The following is a 26,114-nucleotide window of genomic DNA, read 5'->3' on the forward strand; positions in this document are numbered from 1 at the left end:
GGCATACGGCATGCTTGCCTTCATTGGCCGGGGCATTGAGTATAAGAATTGGCAAGTCATGTTGCAGCTGTATAGAACTTTAGTTAGGCCACACTTGAAGTATAGTGTTCAATTCTGGTTGCCACATTACCAGAAGGATGTGGAGGCTTTAGAAAGGGTGCAGAAGAGATTTACCAGGACGTTGCCTGGTATGGAGGGCATTAGCTATGAGGAGCGGTTGAATAAACTCGGTTTGTGACTTCCGGTTGCGGCTATGCGGAGCTAAGTCGCACATTCGGCAGCTCCCACTAGAATTGGACTTTTGGGCTCTTTTTAGGGCCCCCAGCGGCACTTTTTCGACGATCCCCAGTGTGGGAAGGGGATAACATCACTCCCCCAGAACTGTATGGATTGGACAAGGAGTGGAGCGGTGAAAAAAAGTGGAGTTTGAGCAGAGACTGGTGCGAGGAAGGAAGGTTAAGATGGTGGCGGGTGGAGACCAGGCAGCTTTGGAGCAGTGGTCACAGGAGCAGCAGGAGTTTCTCCAGCGCTACTTCACGGAGCTGAAATCTGAGCTCTTCGAGCCGATGAAGGCCTTGATTGATAAGCTACTTGAGACCCGGGCAGCAATCCGGGAGGTCTGACAAAAGGTCTCAGAAAACAAGGACGAGATCTTGGGCTTGGCGGTGAAGGTGGAGACACACGAGGCGCTCCATAAGATATGGCAGGCGAAGCTCGAGGACCTGGAGAACCGGTCGAGGAGAAAGAACCTGCGTATTTGGGATCTCGCGGAGGGGCTGGAAGGTTCAGATGTGGGTGCCTATGTGGTCACCATGCTGAATACGCTGATGGGCGCCGGGTCCTTCCAGGGGCCCCTGGAGTTGGAGGGGGCCCGTCGAGTGCTGGCGAGGAGGCCCAAGACCAGTGAGCCGCCGCGGGCGGTGCTGGTGCGGTTCCATCGGTTTGCGGACAGAGAATGTGTGCTAAGGTGGGCCAAGAAAGAGTGGAGCAGCAGGTGGGAGAATGCAGAGATCCAGATCTACCAGGACTGGCGTACGGAGGTGGCTAAGAAGAGGGCCGGGTACAACCGGGCTAAGGCGGTGCTGCACCGGAGAGGGGTGAGGTTTGGCATGTTGCAGCCAGCGCGGCTGTGGGTTACCTACAGCGATCGCCATTATTACTTCGAGACGCCAGAAGAGGCGTGGACCTTTATTCAGACTGAAAAGCTGGACTCTGACTGAGGACTGTGGACGAGGGGACGCTGGGGGAGGGGAGGGGGTGGTCGGGACTGTTGTGCTGTGTTTTGGGGGGATTTTGTGGTTGGGTGGATTCCTATGTCTCCTTTGTCTGTCGGGCATGCTTGTAGGGGGTTGGACAGGTAAAGCCTTTGGGCGTCGGTGGCTGGAATTGGGGATGGGGCCCCGCGGGGGGTGAGGCCCGAGCCGGAGAATTTGGGACTGGGCCTGGAAGGGAAACTATGCCAGAGGGGACGGGGTCAGGCAGGTAGAAAGCACGGGCTTTTTCCCGCACTAAGGATGGAAAGGGGTGGGGCCAGATCTGGAAGCGCGAGCTTTTTACCCACGCTAAGGATGGAAAGAGGCGGGGCTGGTGCTGAAGGCGTGGGCTTTCTTCCCGCGCTGAGAGTGGAAGTGGGGGGGCGGGAAGTGCCGCTGATAGACAGGAGGGGGGAAGGGGGATTCCTACATTGGGGGGGGAGACGATGGAACGGTGGGAGTAGCCGGGGTCAGCAGGAGTCACTGACTCACGGGAGTGCAATGGGGGGAGCAATGCAGCTAGGGGGAAACCTGGCTGGGGGGGGGGGGGAACCGGGTTGCTGCCAAGGGGGAGCTGGAGTTTGTAGAGGAGGTCGGGGCGGGGGTCTGCCGCTGGGAGGAATGGGAAGTGCGGGATGTGCGGACACGTGGCTGGCCTAGGAAGGATTATGGCTAGTCGGTTGGGGAGGGGGGCTGGTAGCCCCCTGATCCGGCTGATAACCTGGAACGCAGGAGGCCTGAATGGGCCGGTCAAGCGGGGCCGTCTGTTCGTGCTCCTGAAGGGGCTGAAAGCAGATGTGGTCATGCTTCAGGAAACGCATCTACGGGTGGCAGATCAGGTAAGGCTAAGGCAGGAGTGGGTGGGACAGGTGCTCCATTCGGGGCTGGATGCAAAAAATCGGAGGGTGGCGATCTTGGTGGGGAAGCGGGTGTCGTTTGAGGCGCTGAGCATTGTTGCAGACAACGGAGGTAGGTATGTGATGGTGAGTTGTAAGCTGCAGTGGGTGCGGGTGGTCTTGGTAAATATATATGCCCCGAACTGGGACGATGCGGGGTTTATGCGGCGCATGCTGGGCCGGATCCCGGATTTAGAGACAGGGGGGCTTGATACTGGGCGGGGACTTTAACACGGTGCTGGACCCGGCATTAGATTGCTCTAGGTCTAGGACGGGTAGGAGGCCGGCGGCGGCCAAGGTGCTGAGGGAGTTCATGGATCAGATGGGGGGGGGGGGGGGGGGGTTTGCGAGGCCGGGGGCCAGGGAATTTTCATTCTTCTCCCAAGTTCATAAGGCCTACTCTCAGATTGACTTTTTTGTAATGAACCGGGCGCTGATTCCGAGGGTAGAGGACACTGAGTACTCGGCGATAGCCATCTCTGACCATGCCCCACATTGGGTGGACCTCGTGCTGGGGGAGGAGAGGTACCAGCGCCCGCTGTGGCATTTGGAGGTGGGGCTGTTGGCGGACGAAGAGGTTAGCAGGCGGGTCCAGGGGTGCATAGAGAGGTACATGGAGACCAATGATAACGGGGAGGTGCAAGTAGGGGTGGTTTGGGAGGCGTTGAAAGCGGTGGTCAGGGGAGAACTGATCTCCACCAGGGCCCATAAAGAAGGGAAGGAGAGGAGAGAGAGCGAGAGGTTGGTGGGGGAGATGGTCAGGATAGATAGGAGGTACTCGGAGGCTCCTGAGGAGGGGCTACTCAGGAAGGCGGAGGTACAGTGGAGGAAGGCGCAAGGGGCGGTGTATGAGTATGGCGAGAAGGCCAGCAGGATGTTGGCACACCAGCTTAGGAAGCGGGAGGCAGCGAGGGAGATTAGGGGAGTGAGGGACGGAGGGGGGAGCACGGTGCGTAGTGCGGTGGGGATTAACCGGGTCTTCAGGGACTTTTATGAGGGACTGTATCGGTCTGAGCCCCCATCGGAGGAAGAGGGGATGGGTCGGTTTTTGGACCGGCTAAGGTTCCCGAGGGTAGAGGAGGAGCGGGTAGCGGGGCTGGGGGCGCCGGTTGGGTTGGAGGAACTGGTTAAGGGTCTAGGGAGCATGCAGGCGGGGAAGACACCGGGGCCAGATGGATTCCCGGTGGAATTCTATAGGAAATACGTGGACCTGTTGGGCCCACTGCTGGTTAGGACTTTCAACACGTGGCGATGGTACGCAAGCGGGTAATGGAGGGGGAGGGGGTGGCTTGGAAGCGGTTGGAGATGGCGTCCTGTGTGGGCACAACCCTGGGGGCGCTGGCGACGGCACCGCTGCTGCTCCCTCCGATGAGTTACACTACGAGCCCGGTGGCGGCGGCGACCCTTAAAATTTGGGGGCAATGGAGACGTCACGGGGGAGATGGGGGCCTCGGTGTGGTCCCCGATATGGGAGAACCATTGGTTTGCCCCGGGAAAAATAGATGGGGGGTTCCGGAGCTGGTACAGGGTGGGTATTCGGAGGGTAGGGGACCTGTTCATCGACAGGGGGTTTGCGAGCCTTAGGGAACTAGAGGAGAAATTAGGCCCCCCCCCCCGGAAACACCTTCCGATATATGCAGGTACGGGCGTTTGTTAGGCGTCAGGTGGAGTTCCCGCTGCTGCCGACGCCCAGGGTTCAGGATAGGGTGTTGTCAGGGGTGTGGGTCGGAGAGGGTAGGTTTTAATCAATTTACCAGTTGATACAGGAGGAGGAGGAGGCCTCGGTGGAGGAGTTAAAAGGTAAGTGGGAGGAGGAACTGGGGGAGGAGATCGATGAGGATACGTGGGTGACTGCCTTGGGAAGAGTGAATTCTTCCTCCTCTTGCACCAGGCTTAGCCTGATACAATTTACTGTACTGCACAGGGTGCATATGACCGGGACAAGGCTGAGCCGGTTCTTTGGGAGTGAGGATAGGTGTGTGAGATATTCGGGGGGTTCTGCAAACCATACCCACATGTTCTGGGCATGCCCAGCGTTAGAGGAGTTCTGGGGAGGTGTAGCGAGGACGCTATTAAAGGTGGTGAACCCCAGGGTTAAGCCAGGCTGGGGGCTTCCAATATTTGGGGTGTCGGAAGAGCCGGGAGTGCAGGAGGCGAAAGAGGCCGGTATTCTGGCCTTTGCGTCCCTGGTAGCCTGGCGAAGGATTCTGCTTCAGTGGAAGGATGCGAGGCCCCCAAGCGCGGAATCCTGGATTAATGACATGGCAGGATTTATTAAATTGGAGAAGATGAAATTTGCCTTAAGAGGATCTGTGCAGGGGTTCTTCAGGCTGTGGCAATCGTTCCTAGACTTCCTGGCAGAGCGTTAGGGGATGGTCGGTAGCAGCAGCAACCCGGGGGAGGAGGGGGGTGGTTTGTTTATGTTTGGTTGGGGATCTATAATTGTTTATTGGTTATTGTACATTGCATTGTTTAGTTGTTTATTTATTTTCACTGTTTTCATTGCTCTGTTCAGGGGTGGGGTTGGGGTTGTTTTTTATTTTCTGTTATTTATGATGTAAAAATTTTGAATAAAAATATTTACAAAAAAAAAAGAATAAACTCAGTTTGTTCTCACTGGAACAACGGAGGTTGAGGGGTGACCTGATAGAGGTCTACAAAATTATGAGGGACATAGACAGAGTGGATAGTCAGAGGCTTTTCCCCATGGTAGAGGGGTAAATTACATGGGGACATAGGATTAAGGTGCGAGGGGCAAGGTTTAGAGGAGATGTCGGAGGCAAATTTTTTACACAGAGGGTAGTGGGTGCCTGGAACTCGCTGCCGGAAGAGTTGGTGGAAGCAGGGACGATAGTGACATTTAAGGGGTATCTTGACAAATACATGAATAGGTTGGGAATAGAGAGATACGGACCCAGGAAGTGTAGAAGATTTTAGTTTAGACGGGCAGCATGGTCGGCACGGGCTTGGAGGGCCGAAGGGCCTGTTTCTGTGCTGTACTTCTCTTTGTTCTTTGTTGTTAATACTTTTACTTTTAATGATATGGGATGAGCAATAAATGCTGGCCTAGCCAGCGATGCCCCCATCCCATGAATTAATTTTAAAAAGTGATGAATAGCAGAGGTTTTATAGTTGCATTATGTCTGCTTAACATTAATATTGTACAGTGGAATATTAGGAACTCCTTATTTTATAAGTTTGCTGCTCTTCATTTACCAGTTTTTGCTGCCCTCCTAGTATAGACACAAACTTGTACTTCTCAGTTGGGAGTCGCTTAGCTGACTTGGCTGGTCGGCTGGTATGTGATGCAGAGTGATGCCAGCAGCGCGGGTTCAATTCCTGTACCAGCTGAAGTTATTCATGAAGGCCCAGCCTTCTCAACTTTGCCCATCGCCTGAGGTGTGGTGACCCTCAAATTCAATCACCACCACTCAGCTCTAAAAGGGGAGAGCAACCTTTAGTCCTCTGGTATTGTGGCGACATTTATATTTTACTTCTCAGTTGCTTAAAGATAATTGTTTTTGCCATGCTCTGTAAGACAGGATCCCTTTTCAGTCGAATTGCCTGCAAGGCAACGTGCGTAATAGATGAAAGATTGGAACTGAGTCAACTTTCAGCAGTAGCCAACTAGCTCTGAAATATTCCAGGGCACCTGTGATAATCGATCCCTGACTCATTAAATAGCCTTGGAGGATGTTACATGTCCCAATAGCTAAGGCGGTCATAGCTTGGTAAGCATTGAGAAGCTTACCATTACGGTTAGTAAATTATGCTATTCCAGCTAATTAAACTCCTGCAAGACTGTACAGCTTGGAGGTTGCCAATCTGTTCCTATGCTCTCTAAGAGTAACTTCATTGCAATGTTAATGTAAGCCTACTTGTGACAATAAAGATTATTATTATTAAATTCAGATCGATGTTTGTATCTTTACTGGGAGAGATTGTCTACTCTATTTCATGCAAACAAAAGCTCAAACTTAATGAAGTTCTCTGCAAAAAGAAGCAGAAATGCTCCACATCTGGCAGGGTTAGTAGAGAGCAACTTGACCGGAGGAAACCCACGCAGACATGGGGACAATGTGCAAACTCCACAGTCACCCAAGGGCGGAATTGAATCAGAGTCCCTGTTGCTCTGAGGCAGAAGTGCTAAGCACTGCGCCACCATGGTTTACAAGTGCAACAGGTGATTAAGAAGGCAAATGGAATTTTGTCCTTCATTGCTAGAGGGATGGAGTTTAAGACTAGGGAGGTTATGTTGCAATTGTATAAGGTGTTAGTGCGGCCACACCTGGAGTATTGTGTTCAGTGTTGGTCTCCTTACTTGAGAAAGGACATACTGGCACTGGAGGGTGTGCAGAGGAGATTCACTAGGTTAATCCCAGAGTTGAAGGGGTTGGATTATGAGGAGAGGTTGAGTAGACTGGGACTGTACTCGTTGGAATTTAGAAGGATGAGGGGGGATCTTATAGAAACATTTAAAATTATGAAGGGAATAGATAGGATAGATGCGGGCAGGTTGTTTCCACTGGCGGGTGACAGCAGAACTAGGGGGCATAGCCTCAAAATAAGGGGAAGTAGATTTAGGACTGAGTTTAGGAGGAACTTCTTCACCCAAAGGGTTGTGAATCTATGGAATTCCTTGCCCAGTGAAGCAGTTGAGGCTCCTTCATTACATGTTTTTAAGGTAAAGATAGATAGTTTTTTGAAGAATAAAGGGATTAAGGGTTATGGTGTTCGGGCCGGAAAGTGGAGCTGAGTCCACAAAAGATCAGCCATGATCTAATTGAATGGCGGAGCAGGCTCGAGGGGCCAGATGGCCTACTCCTGCTCCTAGTTCTTATGTTCTTATGCCACACATTTTGGCTTTGACTCCACTGGAGGTTGTATTTCTCCTTTCGGCTGTCTCCTCTCAGGTGCACTGCTTCCCCCACCGTTCCCTACATTCACTGCACCGCAATTCTCTTGTTCTCTAAATCTTCCTTTTAGATCCTCGTTAAAATATGTGTCTTTGACTGGTGTTTTGTCACTCCAAAGAATATCTTTCTGCGACTTGGGTTTTCAGTTTTTATTCACCTCACAGAGGAACTGGAGAAAATAGTTTTTTCACATTGGGGCACTAAATAAATGCATGTTATATAAAAGATCCAGTCCTCAAGAAAATGGAGGCAAGTATAAATTTCTATTGAGAATAACTAAAAGCAGTGTGTGGAAATGTAAAATTACATTACAGACCCAATTTAATAAATGTGCACTGCAGAGCACCATCTTCAGCAGTAAACAATGAGAAACCACAGGTGCTTTGACTATCCAATTTTGAATTTTATGAAGTGAAAAATGTGAGCTGTGATTTCATAATTTGTGCTACAAATACAGAAGGCTCCCTACCAAAGGTCAGTTGCATGTTTGTCAGGTTGACCTTCAGAATAAAGGACAGTCAGCAATTGTAGTAGTGATGGTGAGGCCTTTTTCAGGTGTGTTGGTGAAAACTAATTAGCCACATAGTTCATTAGGGGGATTTTTCAGCAGAACTATGAGAATAGGGCAGCACGGTAGCATTGTGGATAGCACAATCGCTTCACAGATCCAGGGTCCCAGGTTCGATTCTGGCTTGGGTCACTGTCTGTGCGGAGTCTGCACATCCTCCCCGTGAGTGCGTGGGTTTCCTCCGGGTGCTCCGGTTTCCTCCCACAGTCCAAAGATGTGCAGGTTAGGTGGATTGGCCATGATAAATTACCCTTAGTGACCAAAATGGCCCTTAGTGTTAGGTGGGGTTATGGGGATAGGGTGGAGGTGTTGACCTTAGGTAGGGTGCTCTTTCCAGGAGCTGGTGCAGACTCGATGGGCCGAATGGCCTCCTGCACTGTAAATTCTATGAAATTTAATACAGACATGATTAATGAACTAAATCATTATTTTTTCACTGTTGCAGATAGTGCCACAGACTCAGTAGTACTATATTAAATATGCAAAAAAACATCTTCATAAAAAGTAGCTACAGAAATATTTTTTTTAAGATTAACGTGCTTAAAATATATATTGCAGGACCCATTTCCATGTACCTCCAGAGTGTCCAGGGAAATGGTGGAGGTCTAATGTGCAATAGCTGGTTATGTAACCTTTTCCCAAAGTTAGTGCCTTATGTGGCTCTATAATTTTCAGTGGTGAGTAACTGGATTATCGAGATGGCCTATTAAGTTGAACTTTTGTGTTGGGGAAGTTGTTAGAAGGAAGGCATTATAGGGATAGTGACATAATTTTTTTGAATAATTAGTTATTCACTTTGGAGAACAAAGATTTGAATGTAGATATGATTGAAGATTTTAAAGATGAAAGAGTCATTGGTTATTCAAAGATACCTAACATGGTGCTGGGAAACTGAGGTCCCACTTCACTAGCTTGATTCTGTTCAAGTGGCTGCGATTATGAATGAAAATAGCCTGGTTGATTTTCTACAAGTTAACTTCCAAAACGCACTTAATAAAATGTGTATTGGTGGCTTTTAGAATAAATGGCATCTCACGGGACTGTACGACTATTATATTGTAGAAGTACCAGATTCAAATTACATAAGCTAAGGGTTGTCATTAATGGGATAAAGTTGAGCATAAAGCTGCGATTTGCCTTGGGATCATTGATGTTCGCAATTTCCATTTATGATCTAGAGGGTCAAATGGAACCATTCTTGAATTCAAGAATTATATATAATGCTCATGGGAATGAGTAATACAGAGCAAAATAAACTGTTGCAGGCCAATTTATTTAAGTTAGGTGAATGGGCCTGATGTGCCAGTTAATATGGACATGTGCACTGACTGTCATGGATGGAGTGTGGCGACTCGGGGATTTTCACAGTAACTTCATTGCAGTGTTAATGTAAGCCTACCGTGATAATAATAAGGATTATTGTTATTTAGCATTGGATATCCCAGGCATATCTAACAATAATAATAATCATTATTGTCACAAGTAGGCTTACATTAACACTGCAATGAAGTTACTGTGAAAAGCCCCTAGTCACCACATTCCGGTGCCTGTTCTTACTCTGCAAGAGGATTAAATAAGATATACCGCACAGAAACAGGCCATTCAGTTCAAATAGTTCATGCTGGCACTTATGCTCTATCGAAGCTTCCTCCAATCTTTTCTCATCTAAATTTACCATCTGTTTCCCTCTCACTCAGTATTGACTATCATCCCTGCCAACCCTGTGACCTATAGGAGGCTGTGAGAACTCAGGAGAGGGAAAGAGAGCAGGAGGCTGCAAGAACAGTGTTATTTTCTGGCTGCGGCCTCTTTGATGCAAGCAACTGCCTGGGATAGCGCTGAAAGTGACTACACACACACTGCAACCTCAAGTGTGGGGAGAGTGCACTCTACAGTTGTGACGTCAGCAAACACGGCTTTCTCTCCTAATCTCTTTGTATCCTCTCTTATACTGCACTATTCCGCTATCTTTGTACTTAATGTATGCCTCTTTTCCAGACCTCAAGTGTTTTCTTATCATTATTCGTGTTTATTTTTAGTTTTTACCTTGTGTTTATTATTCTTTGTTTTTCATTCAATTCCTTAATTTGTCTGCTTGTTCCCCCCCCCCCCCCCCCCTTCCACTATTAGGTAGTCTGTCGATGTCACCTATTAATGTGAGTGACCTGCTTTTTCTATAGCCAAGTCTCAGTAATCCCTACTCTCCTCGTTCTTCCCATCACATGATTTCCTTCAACTCCCATGTTTTATTACAGACACTGTGTTCATTGCTGAAAAGACAGTTGAGCTCTTTTTAATAGGATTTCCTCCCGCTTTAAATTAATAATCTTTTTTGGCTCCCATTCTACGGCTGTACTTATTCCCTATGCCACCAATGACCTTCCTGAATTTATTCTTCTCTGTATTTTCCTGCACTCTTCTGTTTCCATTTAAGCTGCTTATATTTCTTGTAAAATCCTCATCCATTGCCGCCAAAGCCGTTGCACCTCCCTAATTACCCTTTCAGCCACAAATCCTGTCTGAGTTCAGGTGGAACCCATCCCATCAGTTCTGTTCCTTCCTGTCACAGAACTGGCACCAGTGCCTCATGAAAAGGAACCTCTCTTTGCCACACCAGCCCTTTAGCCACCTGTTGATTTTCCTGATCTGTCTGCTCCTATGCCAATTTGCATGTGGCTGTTTAAAGGGAACTGATGAGAAAGAATCGTAGAATCACTACAGTGCAGAAGGAGGATGCTCAGCCCATCGAGTGCACCGACCCTCCGAAAGAGAACCTCCCACCTCGGCCCACGCTCCCACCCTATTTCCGTAACCAAGTAGCGCCACCTAAACTTTTGGATACTACGGGGGCAATTTAGCATAGCCAACCCACAGGTGACAGTTGTGTCATTAAAGAACCAAGCTCACACAACGGGCGTATGGCCCAACATTTCCAGTGTTATTAATAAATTACAAATTCACGTTTACAAGTGAAATAGTGCATTCATCGATGCAGTGGCCTTCACTCTCAACCACCTCTACACAGTGCTGGACTTTAGCCTGGGATGAAACGCAGGTTTGTGTCTGCTTACGGCTGTGATTTATGTAGCGGTTGTCATCTGTGCCAATGCAAAAACCTCCAGAGATTGCTGCACAAGTATCAATTTGCAGAGGCCAAGGAAGCTAATGAGGATGATGGTGTGGTGTGAGGGTTAACACTCTCATCCTTAGTGGTGCCTGCCTCAGCCCTAAGCACACTGGATTGCAGTATGCGACCACCATCTGGGGCGCAACAAGCATCCTCTCCGTGTTTCTTTGCGACATCAGAGCTGCTTACTAGTTAATGCTACATAACGTTGCATGTATTCCGTGCGTGTCCGTGCGTTGTTCCTGCATCTACTCCTGTTGCTTTCGCACATGGCTCTCCATGAGGTTGGCCACCTTAATGGGAAAGCACATGCATTCAAAGAGCATCGGAGTTGAAGGGACTTCTCCACTCTAGCCTCTCAACCTCTCGCATGTTGCCTCCAACATAGCCTTGAGGGTTGCATTGGTAAACTGTGGACTGCCCTGCCATGAATATCAGACCTCTGGCTTTCCTCCTGCTGACTTCCATAGCTATCCAAGATAGCTGCTACTATAATAGCTGCCGTCATACCTTTAAAATGGGTCTCACATTAACAGTCCCACCTTCATGTCGCATCCACCACTGCTAATTAGCCACCAAACCCACCCTCCCTGCAATTAACTGCCTACCGTGGCCAAAATCATGGCCTAATACTACTTCCTCCCCTCCCCCACCTCAGAATTGAGACCTGGAGATGGTCCTGCCCAAATTTTAAAGTTATTTATTCTAACAATAAAGTTCAAGAAATAAGATTATTTATTTTGGACGGGAAACAGATTTGAGAGGATATGACTTAAAATTTTAAAATGATGAGGAGATAAAAGCTCGGTTCAAATGACAAATAACATGATAATGGTTGTACCTGCACAAACAGGAGTTCAATTAGATACTAGGGAGAGTCATTACCCTTCAAGGCAAATTGATACAATATGGAATGAAATGATTAAGGACTCCCAAAATGCTTTGCAGGTCATTAAGTACTTTTGATGTGCAGTTCCTAATGGAATAAAGGAAATGGGCGGGAATCTATGATCAGCAATGTCCCACAAACAACTATGAGATAAATAACCTGATAATCTGTTTTTTAGGCTTAGTTGAGCAATAAATATTGGCTAGGATAACAGGAAACTCCCCTCAAAGCGTTCCATGGGACCTTTTATGTCCCTCTGAGATGGAAGCCTGTTTAAATGCTGGCACTTCTGTAAATGCAGCGCTACCTCAGTACATCAATGACTTCTGACTCGCCACATTGACTGCTTTTGATTTTCTTTTGTTTCTTTGTATTCTGCTTCCTTCTATGTGCACAAATCTTTGAAGGTAGCAAGGAAGGTTGAGAGTGAGGTTAATAAAGCATATGGAAACCTGGGCTTTATAAATAGCAGCAGAGAGTGCAAAAGCAAAGAAGTTATGATAAACCTGTATAAAATGCTGGTTTGGCCTTGACCACAGTTTTTCGTCCAGTATGGGCACCACATTTTCGGAAGAATGTGAAGGCATTGATGAGGATGCAGAAATGATTGATTCCAGGGAAGGGAAACTTCAGCTATGTCAAGCAATTGGTGAAACTGGGGTTGTTCTTGAAGAAGAGAAAATTTAGAGGAGCTTTGGTAGGTGTATCGAGATCATGAGGGGTCTGGTCAGAGTAGCGAAGAAGAAACTGTTTCCTTTGAAGGAAAGATCAATTTAAGGTGATTGGCAAAAGAAGCAATGGCAACATGAGGAGAAACTTATTTATACAACAAGTGGTTAGAAACAAAAATGCACTACCCGAGAGAGTGGTCGAGGCATTTTCAATCATTCAATCAAAGCAAAATCCAAAGCTGCTGGGGAACGGTGGGGGAATGGCACTAGATGAATTGCTGCTGCAGAGAGCCTGCATAGACACGACAGGCTGAATGACCTAACAGTATGACCATTCTGTGATTCTATCATTCTCATAGAAACCGTCTCCCACTCTTCTTTAATCTCAGTCTTACGTTTATCTTTTTTCCTGCCTCCAACTAATTACTTGACTTGTTGCTTCTGTTGGTGTTCTATTTGCTGGCTCATTCCATATTTTCCCTGCCTAGGTGTTTCTCCGTCTTCACAATATCCCAAACCATTGTATCTGTATTTTTCAAGTAAACATTATTGCTGTTGCTTGGATTAATTTGCCTGATGAGATTTGTAGAGATTTTTAAAATCATGACCAATTCTGATGATGATGTGAATGAGGAAAAAAAACGATTTCCCTCTACTTGGGCAGTGATTCAAAATTGTCACAGAGGGAACAGAATTTTCTTTTTAAATAGAATGGTTTGTTCCAAGGAGTCGAATGGCCATTAATTATGGAAAAAATTAATACATTTTGAGGCAAAGGTTGATCCAGTGTTTTGGGGAGAGTCAGAGTAATTTTGTATTATTCCAGTAAAGACCTGGTACAGGCATGGTGTGTCCCCTTATGTGCTCAGTTCCGTGGCCCCAACCCTTTAAAGTTAATTTACAATTTTCCACTTCTAAAACTGGTGTATGCCGACTTTGATCCTAATCTGCATCTGAAATTACACTAATAAGATAGTCTTGGAAATTGGATACAAAGAACATCTTTCTAACCATGGGGCACCTTGACAAATACATGAATAGGATGGGAATAGAGGGATACGGACCCTGGAAGTGCAGTAGATTTTAGTTTAGATGGGCAGCAGGGTTGGCACAGGCTTGGAGGGCCGAAGGACGTGTTCCTGTGCTGTACTTTTTTTTGTTCTTTGTCTTTCAATATTTCAATAATTCAATCACTATTTTGGGCTAAACTGCCAATATCAGAAAATTTAGCCTGTTGTGTGATGCATGCATACACGTCAATGTGCATGTTCTGTCTCTCTTACTTGCATGCCAGCTATTGCACACTGCTACCCAGAATGTGTTCATTCCTTTGCGCTTTGTTCTTGCATATGCATCTTTCTGTATTCGCTACTGTATAATGCAGGGAGTTGATCTTTTCTTGAATTTTCAATGTACATACATGCACCCTTTAACAGATACTGCCTGCCTCCTGTGCATGCTGGTTCCCTTACTTACTCTCACAGTATATGGTCCTGTGTCTTTCTGCTTCATTTATGCTGCCTGTTGCTGCTTTTCTGTTCTCAATATATTTTTCTTTATACATAGTGTGTGGGCATTGCTGGCTAGGCAGCGTTTATTACCAATCCTTAATTGCCCTTGGGAAAGTGGGGGTGAACTGCCCTCTTCAACTGCTGGAGTCCAGTGGTTTGGGTACACCAACAGTACTGTTGGGGAAGTAGTTTCAGGATTTTAACATAGTAACAGTGAAGAAATAGTGATATATTTCCAAGTCAGGATGGCGTGTGGCTTGGAGTGGAAATTCCAGGTGGTGGTGTTCCACCTCTGAACATATGCCCTTGTACTTATTGATTGATTCTGCACCGGAGTACGGAGAATACAGTCAATTTCTCATTTCCCTCTCTATGTCCCTCTCTCTACCCCCCTCTATCCATCTATAGTCTCTGCCATTGAACTATTATAGTGTAATTTAGAACAGAGAAATTTACATGCTTGCTGGCTGGTGTTATTTAGCACCCATTAGGTTATGTACCTTGCTTTGTTATTTTAAGCATTGTCTGCGGTAAAAGTACATGGTTGTCTCATTTAAAAATTAGTTTCATGTCTTGTTTTTCACCAGAAGGCGACTCTTCAAGCCTCAAAGCTCCGCACAGGATATTTGCCTCAGTCTTGCCTTCCGGTGTTGCTTTCTGTGATTATGGGTTTGCAGATGAGGGAAATAAGGAGCAGGAAGAACGCTATAAGGAATTGTTGGATTATGAACTAAACCCAGCACAGTTGGATAGGACAGAAGAAGCCATGTTGGGTGAGTTATTTATCCATCTTTACCATGCAAATACTTGTTAGACTGTATTCCTTTAAAATTGTCGTGTATTATGGTTCTAACAGTCTAGTCACCTGTAATAACATTGCTGCATGTGTCTATATTAAAAAGCCTTGATAAGGTCCTGAAATGAAACTCTGCTCAAGTTCACGTTTTGAGCTAGTTGAATGGATTAATTGATAATAGTGATGCCTTTCTTGTTATAGTATTTGACTGGGCAGTAAGAAATTAAGTAATGATTAAGAGATTTGCAGAGATAGTTGCATGTTACAAAGCTTAATTTTTAAAAACGGTAACAGGAACTATTCTTCAGTTGGTATTAATTCAGTTTTCTGTTGATGAATTGGGATCTTACTGGAACACTGCAATTTTATTTTTTCATGTAAGCATCCTGTAAAATTGATTTTATAAGGTTATTGCAGATGTCTTATCCTCGGGTGATTTGCCCAGATTAGCATGGATAAGGTAAGAATTATAATCAAGAAAATTTGAGGTGATTTTCAGACAAGAATTTTAATGGATTGCTGTAATGATGGTGCAGTCATGTTTAAATATCGATCGAGAGCTGCAATCGCATTAATAGACATTGTTCACATCTGTTGCATCCCAAGTGACTGAAAAGTGACAAATTCAATATGACGTAATGCGCTTGGGGAGGGAAAACAAAGCTAGGAGAACGCAGTAATCGGAAGGACATTGAAAGGGGTAGAGGAAGTGAGAATCCTTGGAGTGCATGTCCCTGAAGGGCAGGTGGATAGAGTGGTAAAGAAAGCTTAAAGAATGTTTTCCTTTATGTATTGAACATGATGCAGATGTGTAATGATGGAACTGTATAAATGCATGTTTGGTCACAGCTGGAGTTTTGAGTACAGTTCTGGTCGCCGCATTACAGGTTGGCAGGGGCCGAGCCCGGGGGTGCCTTACCAGGTAGACATGGGTGTTCCGGAGGAGGGGGTCTCCCCAAGGTTGGCTGTGTGAGGGAAGGTCACAAAATAGTGGGAGGGCCACAAAAAGATCAGGAAAAGCCAGTCAAAATGACGCCCCGATCGGCAAGGAGACTTTTCTCCTGGGGAGCCAGTTGAAAGAATCTCCCTGAAGCCAAAAAAAAGACAAAAGTACCATTGAATAGCGGCATTTCAGGCACGGAGAAACACCCTGCTAAACGTGCCGCTCAGTGGACTTTAATTCAAGTTCGCTGAATCGCACCCACTGTCTATTGGATAACTGGATTGATTTAGTCAAATGAAGGAAAATCACGCATGAAAGCCTGTTCCCTCAACAGTGCAGGCTTCTGACCCCTATTAGTCATGACTAAGGGGTCCTGAAGCCAACAGGCAAAATCCTGCCTAATACGTGATAGTACACTGCCTCCACTGTTCAAGTGCAAGCAGTGCCAAGGGCTGATAGCCAACAGCAAAACCCTGCCTAATTTGTGATAGTAGACTGCCTCCAATGTTCAGGTGCAGGCAGTGCCATGCGCTGATACCTGTGTGACTCATCTGCTGTCAATCATTGATATGGCCGCATGCAGCCACATCCTCTGCGTGCACCCGAACACATGAAAATAGTGACATCTAATATAACACAGCTCAACAAGCTGATGTGCCAGGATACCAAAATTGGGCAACGCAGGTCCAGGCAACACCTGAATTGACCATATTTTGTATTTTAAAAACATTTCTGAAGCAGCAAGATCGGCTCTGTTGTATCATTACTTAAAAGGCCAGACATTCTGATTGCATGTAAGTAAAACTTATGGAACCTTTTCCATTGAAAGGTATCTGAAAGCACCAACCTTGTGCATACTTCCAAATGTGTAAATATTTAAATAGAGAGTCATGGTTTCAGGAAACTATGACTCAAACATCTTACTTTGGGAGTATCAACAAGCCAAAGCCCCCATCTAGACCCCAACCACACAGTGACTCTGGATCTACAGCATGACAGGGAGATGGAGCAGATGCTGGAGAGTGGACACAGTCCATGCCATGTTCTCTGCCAGCTTGGAGACTGTAACTGACTACAACCCTCTTGGGTCTAAATGACTCCTCACATGCTGATCTGAACTCTGTGATACATTTGATGAACTTGCAGTGATAGTATCTCAGACTAAGTGATGAAACCCCTTCCACAATGCTGTTGCTCTTCCTCCTTGAGCTGCAGTGCCTGGGCAGGCAGTAATTCTTGAATGCCTGTAAATTGGAAACTTTAAGCAAAAGCAGGTTGTCTGAAAGAGAATAGCTCGTTTTTGACCTTTCCTGGTCCCGTTATTTATTCAGGTGCACTTAATTATGAGATGACAAAGGACAAAAGCAGATTTGTGGGTTAACCCAATTTTATTCACAATTCTCCGATTCATTTACCGTAACTCTATTTTGTTTGGATATTACAAACTTCAACATTACTCACACAGAATACCACTTGGACTCACAGCTGAGCTCTAGGTATTACTCTCATTTAGCGAGGGAAGTGCACAAGCTAAGATCACTCGATGTGGATATCTTCTTCTCTGAGCTCAGAGCTCAGGGCCTCTTCTTCTTGTGATGGCTGTTACTGGCGGCTCTCAGGTTGTTGCTGACAATCTGTTCCCATGTTCCTTTTATACTGGTTCTGCTAGCACTGAGTCATGGGTGTATGCCCACACCTGTCCTGAGTTCTGTTGTCCCATCCAGACTGAAACTGATTAATAGGAATAAACAGGATACTCCTGTTCAGCCGGGGTGATTCATTCAAAATCTATTATCCTTGAAACACTGACCAGCTTATGGCCCATTATGGAGTCTGGTGGCATCTTTGTTTATCGTTCGCCTGCTGCAAAGTTCATCACATCTGTCATATTAATTACATATTCAGAGCATGGTCTTTTCTCTTTTTGTGTCAAACTGTTAACTACTGTGAGTGGGTGATCACAAAGTCCATGTAGCGATAATGAGCTTCTGTGTTGAGAGCTCTTTCAGATGGCCAGTATCTATTTCAGTCAGGGCCTTATTTGGCAGTTTATGTTTCTGGCCTATGTATGTATTTCCTCCTTAGCAGCCAGTTCCCAGTACCACAAGGTGCACTGAGGATTGTTAGAGAGGGTGCAGAAGGTGATGACAATTCGGGGAATTAAAATGTTTTGTATTGCATTGGGGGTTGGATGGAGACACCATGCATGCACAGGTTGGTACCATTTCATCAGATGACGACTTCACCTGTGTGCCACCCTGTTGAGAATCCCCAATATCTCTTCCTGATTTTCCGCTGCCCCCAGATAGCTGATTCCAGAGGCATGTCATCGGACTTGAACCTTACAGATGCCCCTTCCCCAGAACTCCTCCAAATGCAGTTGAGCTTGGCTCACTCTCCTTCCCCCTGCTACAGACACATCCATCCATTGGCCACCAGAAAAAGAAAATCTTCCAAAACCGGAACTAATACCAACCAAGGTATGTGTCTCTGGGCTGGTGGATGGTGCAGGCATCTACTGTTTGGCCTTTACAGGTGCACTTCCTTCATTGATGTCCATGCTCCTCTCCGGGTTCGTAGCTGAATGGGGTATCCTCAGTTCCAAGCGTTACTCTCTTCCTGGTGGCACCTGTAAGTGAGAGGAGAGAGCAAGTGATTGCATGAGCTACTTCCAATGTGGAGGCACCCATGACACTGTTGTCTCTATGATATGCATTGATCCATGCTAGATGGAAGGACGCAAGCGAATCTCTCGATCTCCTACGGATTTATCCCAGCTCTGTTATGACTTAACCTCTCCTGTGCAAAGAAAGAAGTTGGGGTGTAGAACAGTTGGGTTTCATATTTATTTCCCATGCTTCCAGTCTTAGAAATAACCTACTGGATTGTGTGTCATCTGATTATTGCACTGCAGGTTGTCCAGAAGGTTCTCGGCCAGTATCCTTGAGAGTCATGAACCCATGGAGATATAAGTATAAGGGCTCGGAGAGGATTGTCATTCGAGGTGCTTGTTAGTGCGCACCATGTTTGAGCATTCACCTCCCAGCATGTGAGCTTTCTGTGAGGAAGCGTGAGAGGTCCACAGTGGCCTCTTCAGCTGCAGAGTGAGGCCATGAGGCATAGACTTATTACATTGTTACTGAGGCCCATGTCTTCTGTACCATTTATTGAGAAGAATGTGAATAGCTGAAGCTTCACTCACCTTGGCGACGTAAATAAGGTCATTCATTCTTTTGTGGCATAGACCGGTCCTCTGCTGGAGGCCGTGGGCACTGACTGCCTTGGAGACTTGCTGTCATGCAGGACTCATCTCTCTGCTTGGCAGCCTCCTCCCATTGGGTAGATAGAGGACATCTGCCCTCCATTTGGTTGAACTTGTTCTGTGGTGCTCCAACTCCTCTTCTGGCCATTCCTTCAGTGAGTGTGGTGGATACGTTGCTTTCCAGGCATCTTTTACTCTGGCGCTTGGATATGATGGTGGGACACATGCCATACAACCCAACCTGCCGGGTGAAATGTCAGGAAGCCCCTCTGACTGCATAATTAATGAAGACAGATTGCTCTGTGCAGCACAAGTTCCTGGCAGCCTCTGCGGTGGGAAACACTCCCCATCCCTGTCCTGCCACGGGACATAGCCCCGGGAGGGAAACTTCCACCTATGATGTATTTCTGTCAGTTCATCCCATAGTATTTCTGCTGTAAACCTTTTTCAAAATGAGCAGTTTCTAGATGCATATTCCATTCAATGTATGCTTAAGGTTAATGTTCAGTTCATAAGAGTTCTAGGTCAAAATATTGAAATTGCTGCAGGTGGTGCGCATAGGAAAATAACTTTGGCAGGTGGTCTGAGCTGTGAAAATTAGAAGTAGCTGTTCTTCTTAACCATTTTACTTTTCACAGGGACATGTCAGCAACTTATTTAATACAATTATTGATAATGATGAATGGAGCTTGAAATTGAATGTCAAAAAGAACATATGTTTTTATTAATTCATTATAAACGTACAAAATCTTCTAAATAAACATGAATTTCATTGTTTATAGAAATATTCACCAGAACCTTTACCTTCAGCAAGGGCATAAAATGCAATATCAGATCGGTCAGCCATGATGCACCTCATTGGGGAAAGAAAATTCAGGCGGAAAATCCATTTTGTACCCTCACTAAAATTGAAAGTTCCATGTGATATAAAGTATATTTAATATTTTAATTTGCTGAAGTTCATGAATAAAGAATATGCTACTTTTTCTACTATCCGCTTGTCTGACATTGTTTCATTTTTATTTTTTTTATACTTGGATGCAAAAACTACAGAAGAGATGGGGACCGAAGGAGCCGACGGTAAGCTTAGAGACAATATTATTTAACAACTGCGGTACTATAGGACCATAATTAAACAATGTGAAGAGTGAGAGATATATGTCCAGATCGTCTATGCATTTCTAGACAATGGGTGTAAAATGTAACCGCAATAGTGACAATTTTGAGCTAGTTAAAATTAAGACGCCATTCGCGCAGCACGGTGGCTCAGTGGTTAGCACTGATGCATCATGCGCCAAGGACCCGGGTTGATACGGCCCAGTGTCACTGTCCGTGTGGAGTTTGCAAATTCTCCCTGTGCCTGCATGTATCTCACCCCACAACCCATAAAGATGTCCAGGGTAGGTGAATTGGCCACGCTAAATTTCCCCTTAACTGCAAAAGAAGACAATTGAGCACTCTAATGTAGTTATTGCAGCAGTGTCGGCATTTTCATGTAATTTTGAAAGTCTGTCCTAGAATATAATTTAAAAACTACATTTCTTATGGTATCATACCTTTACCTGGTGTAATATTGCACTTACGGGCAGTACTGATTCCTAACAACTTAAAAGAGCAGCGTGTGCAACAACGGTTCACTTCAGGTCCAGTCTGTTCCACAGAATAATATGATTTTTCCCATGGTAGACTTCTACCTTTAATCAAACAACCATGGTAGGTTGTGAATTAGGGAGCTAGCATCACCTTATGAAAAAGTGTATACGTGAGTAGACCTTGTGCATGTGGGGGAAGAAAGAGAATTATTTCTCTCTCGGATGGTTGGACCCCCATGAGTCTTCATTTGTGGGTCTTGCACGCAATTAAAGTCACCCCCCCCCCCCCCTCCCAGATTTTGGCACTCTGCGTCGTCCCAGTTTGGGTTGTATGTATTTACCAGTACTACCGGGGCCCCTTCCAGGGTCCCGCTGGCCATGATAAATCAGTCCCCTAGGTCTGTCACTGTATTCGTCATCATGAATGCTACTGTCCTGCTGACTGATTTGGCCACCTTGCCCTGGTGCGAAACACGCGTGAAACTTTTGTCCCACTGTTATGGGCCAGGGTTTAAAAACTCCAAAGTGTATTATGAAGTTCACCTGACCTAAAACTTTTTGTTGAATTTGGCTAGGATGAGCACAAGAGCCTTCATTTGAGGTGTGATTCAACAGTCTTTCAAGACATTTTAATCAAAACCAGCTTTATTCGAAGAACTTAATTAACATATATATTTTATGGGGACTTCCGGTGACGGAGGGCGGGAGGCGGCCACGCAACAGAGGGCTCTCGTTCGGAACGGCATTTTCGGGGCTGTAAGCCCGGTCCCAGGGTCTACGGAGGCGTTAAAGGCAAGGAGTAGGTGCAGAGGAGGCACAGCAGAAGAAGATGTCAAGGGTCAGTAAGAAAACGGCCATTAAAAAAGTAGCTGAGGGCCCGTCGGGGAGTGGAGACGTCACCACGGGGTCACCAGGGAAAAAGGAGGCTGGAGCACCAGGGGAGGCCGCATTGCTTAGGGCTGAAGGAATAACCAAGATGATGGCTGCAGAATTCGAAAGGCAGTTTACAAAGCACTTGGAGGCGATGAGGAAGGAGATGAGGGAGGTTTTGAGTGTGCTGGTGGAGGAGGCAATTTCCCTGGTGACGACAGCGGTGGCGGGCGCAAGGGGAGGTGCTGAAGGAAGTGGAGGAGACGGTGTTGCAGCACGGTGATCAACTTACCTTGATGGGGAAGGCGATGCGGAAGGTGATGGAGGTGAACAAGGATCTGCGAGGAAAATTGGAAGACCTGGAAAACAGATCCAGGCGACAGAATTTGAGCATTGTGGGGCTGCCCGAAGGAGTTGAAGGGCCGAGGCCGACGGAGTATTTTACCGCTATGCTGGCGAAGCTATTGGGGCAGGGGGAGGATCCCTCCCGATATGAACTGGATCTATCATGGAGGCCTGTACCAAAGGCGGGTGAGCTGCCAAGAGTAGTGACATTGTGCTTCCGTAGGTACAGTGTGAAGGAGAAGGTCCTGTGCTGGGCCAAGCAGAAGCGGGTGATGCAGTGGGCTGGAGCTGGTATACGTGTATACCAGGACTTTACGGTGGAGCTGGGGAGGAGGCGGACTGCTTTCAACCGGGTGAAGAGGGCACTGTACATTAGCAAGGTGCAGTGCGGCATTGTATATCCAGTGAAGCGGAGGGTGACTTAAGCTCAAGGACTTTTATTTTGGAACGGCGGAAGCAGTGGAGGAGTTTGCGAAGGCAGAAGGACTGTGGCAGAACTGAGAAATTGAGAAATGGCCATGTGCCGATGTAACCTCAGGACTGTATTTTCTTCTTTTTTGTCTCTTCTTTTTTGTTTCACTGCGTGTGGGTGTATGGGCTAAAGGAGCCAATGGTGTGTATATTTGGACATGGGAAGTGATGGGACTTGCACTAGAAGTGAGGGCTCTTTGGGATGTAGGTGGAGATGCGGGGTGCGTGTGCTAAAAGGGGCTTTCTGGGTTTTCCTAGGGCCGGGAAAGGGACCCGGGCGGGGGCCTCCACGCTGGCCGGTTTAAACTGGCCAGTGAACGGGAGTGAGGTGGGGGGAGGGGCTGCGGCCATCAGAGCCTGGCAGAACAGGGTCCGAGTGGTCTAGCCGGGGTGGAAAGTTGGGGGGAAGTAACCGAGGTTGGGGGGAGGTGTTTTGCAAGAGGCAGTGGGCGGGAGGAGTTGGAGGGGAGGGGGGGTGTTTACAACTCTTGGGTATCACGTGCGGCACTCTTTCAGAGGTTGGACGGCGTTGAGTGTGGGGTGGGGGGGGGGGGGGGGGGGGGAGTGGACTCTAGGGTGACCATGGGCGGTCCCGGACTCCTTTTTCTTTCCCTTTGTTTTTTGTTTCCACCGTGGGAGGGTTTGTTTTATTGGATGCATATATCGACAGGTGGGCCGTTGTTTGGGGTGGTGGGAGGATGGGATCGTTGTTATTGTTAAGGGGATTGATTTTGTATTTGTTACCGTTTACTGTTTGTGGGTGGGATGTAAACTTTGGGGGAAAATGGAGAATAAAAACATTTAAAAAAACATACATATATATATATATATATAAACAAACACCAAGAATTTTTATCAATTACAAACATTAAGACACCTCACAGCTACAGTAATCTATGTATAACACTTCATGAATTCCCCCTTTTACTGTTCCCATTAAAAACAAAATCCCATAAACAAAGAAACCCCTTTTCAAGGGCGTGGCCCATCACTCTTCATTCTCACTTGAATGAGACTGCCTTTCCCTGCGATTCTGACCCCGTCTCACCCGCAGGTTTAAACCCTGCCGGGAAGCAAACTAATCTTAAAATCCACCACCAAGTTAATATTTAAATATCTGATATTTAAAATGAAACAAGACAAACAAGCCAAAACACTTCTTTCTCCTGTCTGAGTCCACAGCAGTCAAATGTGAAAGTGAAACCAAAAACAGCTCACAGAGCCATAGCCCAGCTCCACCCACACAAGACATCACTGAAGCCATGGGATAAGTCCAAAGCCTTTCTTAAAGGGACACTCCCATGACACCCACCCAGCCCGCCCCTTTCTGCAGTCGATCCCGCTCTCTTTGATGTTAGGAAGACTACATTCACCCTCAGGATTTTTAGATGGTCGAGAGCTCTGGTGTGAGGGAAGTCCCGGGGGGGGGGGGGGGGGGGGGGGGGGGGATGGTTGAGTTGGGTTGGTGTGGCTCAGTACAGTAGTCACCTCAGAAGCTAGAAATGGTTTTCATTCTTCTAGCGGTATCTGGGTAACTATTGATGTAACATAGACAGAATCATTTAAACTTTGTGGGTTAGATCACAATTTGTGGATGGTTCCCAATGCTGGGAAATTACCCATGGGAAATTTCAAATTCCCCTGCACTTGCTATGTAAGGCTCACTTAGGATTTTCTGGGGGTGTATTCTCCAGAGCATCTTTGAGGTCCAACTTTTTCGCTGAATACAGGAAAAGTAAATGTGAAATATTGTTTGTTCAAACTCTGAAAAATTCCACTCCACCCATTTTACAACCTCGCTTTTGCTCCCATGAGAGTGCCAGTTTGCTGCGATCCCCGTAGAAACTAATAACTTTTAATTAGATTAATTTCCCAAACTGAAATAACTAAAGCGCAAGATTTCACCTTTTAAGACTTTTACTATAACAAGCGAACAGAAATCAACGTAAATCAAACATTACTTAACAAACTTTATTGCATCAAACTTTTTAAAAAGCCACTTAAGCATTAACGAATGCAACCGGGGTATGTCTTATAACTCCTTTTGCTCTGCATCACACTACTGGCAGATATGTAGCATTACAAGAACAAGTCTAATGTTACTCCCGATTCTGCAGCATGATCATTTCTCCCTGCCAAGCTACGTTGCAGCTTCCAGTGTCCATTGAAATCATTCCACTTAGCCTGAATTTTCAAAATCTGACTCCAACCAGCAAGGCCCACTTCAGTAACTCCTTGTTCCTTAAATCTCCCAAACCCCAATCTGTTCTGTTCCTTCCTATCAAACATAAAAAACATTCTTACAAGCACCCTGTTTCCCCATAACTGCTTTGTTCCTTTCCGTGTTTCACAAAGCAACTGTCCTTTTCTATGAGTTACTGTGTAACGGTGTGAAAACTATCACTTGATTTCAGTAGGTTTCTGTTTGAGTTTCAGGCCCATGACAACCTGATGACATAGCCATGTCACTGGGCTGGGGTGCTTCTGGAATTTCAAATTTTACCTTAAGTTAAAGGAGATGTTTTAAAACATAACCATCTTGTGAAGTAACAATTGTCAAAATCATATAGCATTATTGGAGTTTAAAATTGCGTTGTTCCTTATAAATTAACTAGTTTGAATCACTTGTGAAACATAGCTTACTGGCATTGCTCCCCTGGCATTCATAGGTTATAGAACAGTACAGATAAGAGGTTTGAGATAAAGTTGTATAGGAAGTACAGTTAGCTATGACTAATCCAAATTCTATTTTCTATGTTTAAATTACAAGCCCTGGGAAGAAAAGAAGACCTGGTCACCACAGAAACTGGGTTTAAATATAAAGGTAAGTTGTATATGGCTGGCATTTCCAGTCGTCCTGAAATTGGCGACACAAGATTCTGCTGAAATGTTTGCTTGCTTATGGAATTATTATCTTCCAGATTTCCAGAAACAGGCTGTGATGCCATCTCATAAGACATGGAAAACAAAACTATCAAAGAGGGATTAATCTGAAGGAATTTCAGTTTTCCATTTATCTTAATTGAGGTGTATAAGATGATGAGAGGGATAGATAGAGTGGACGTTCAGCAACTTTTTCCTCGGGTGGATGTTGCTGTTACAAGGAGGCATAACTATAAGGTTCGTGGTAGAAGATATAGGAGGGATGTCAGAGGTAGGTTCTTTACTCAGAGAGTGGTTGGGGCATGGAACGCACTCCCAGCTATGGTAGTGGATTTGAACACTTTAGGAACTTTCAAGCGGTTATTGGATAGGCATATGGAGTGCACTAGAATGATTGGGAGTAGGTTGAATTGATCTTAGTTTCAGACTAGTTCGGCACAGCATCGTTGGCCGAAGGGCCGTACTGTGCTGTACAGTTCTATGTTCTCTCAAGTTAAATTAATTGTGTTCAGTCTCCCTTTTTCAAGCATTAGACATAAGGAGCGATAGAACTGCACCTCATCTTGATTTCAGTTGAGTTTTTTCAGTAACTGGATTTGATGATGCCATGGTTTGGGGGGCTCGAGCAGCTTTCTATTTCAGGGAGCTACTGCATGTGTCTCTGTATCTCACAGTCCAGGAGGAAAGGCTGCCAGCTCGGGTATCTCTCTGCAGAGACCTTATGACCAGAGATGGGTAAAACATTTTACATTAGTACATTAACCACCTTTTATCTTTATATAGGACAAAGGGGCAAGGGTACTGTTATCCAAGATTAACCTGTGCCTATTAATGCCAGGAGGCAGCACATAAAATTCATGCTGCCTGCTGATTGTCATGAATTTGAGTAGCCAGTACTACATGTGCTGCTCAGTGCCTGCACACATGAAGTAGATGCCTGATATCTGGGGTCTAAAACTCCATTTAAAGGAAGTAGGCAGCTAGTGCCTCTTAATGGGGAGGTGCATTGTGGCTGCAGATCAAGTGGAAATAGTCTGTGAGATGAAATTGCTGAAACTGGTAGAGATCAGTAATATTCTGAAATGCAACACTGGAGTCCTTGGTGCAGGAGAAGGAACATT

The 26,114-nt window shown here is 45.9% G+C and overlaps 1 protein-coding gene across 12 annotated transcripts in view; it reads left to right on the forward strand.

The window, feature by feature from the left end:
* Positions 1–26,114, forward strand: part of odr4 (odr-4 GPCR localization factor homolog) — a 171,213-nt gene that overhangs the window by 117,575 nt on the left and 27,524 nt on the right. For all 12 annotated transcript variants that reach the window (XM_038794585.1, XM_038794588.1, XM_038794575.1 and 9 more), the window contains 3 exons: positions 14,419–14,604; positions 19,886–19,912; positions 24,881–24,934. In XM_038794585.1, the coding sequence (XP_038650513.1) occupies positions 14,419–14,604; positions 19,886–19,912; positions 24,881–24,934 (267 nt within the window). The remainder of the gene's footprint in view (positions 1–14,418; positions 14,605–19,885; positions 19,913–24,880; positions 24,935–26,114) is intronic.

This window comes from Scyliorhinus canicula, chromosome 4 (assembly GCF_902713615.1).
Source record: "Scyliorhinus canicula chromosome 4, sScyCan1.1, whole genome shotgun sequence".
In the NCBI taxonomy this organism is placed as follows: domain Eukaryota; kingdom Metazoa; phylum Chordata; class Chondrichthyes; order Carcharhiniformes; family Scyliorhinidae; genus Scyliorhinus; species Scyliorhinus canicula.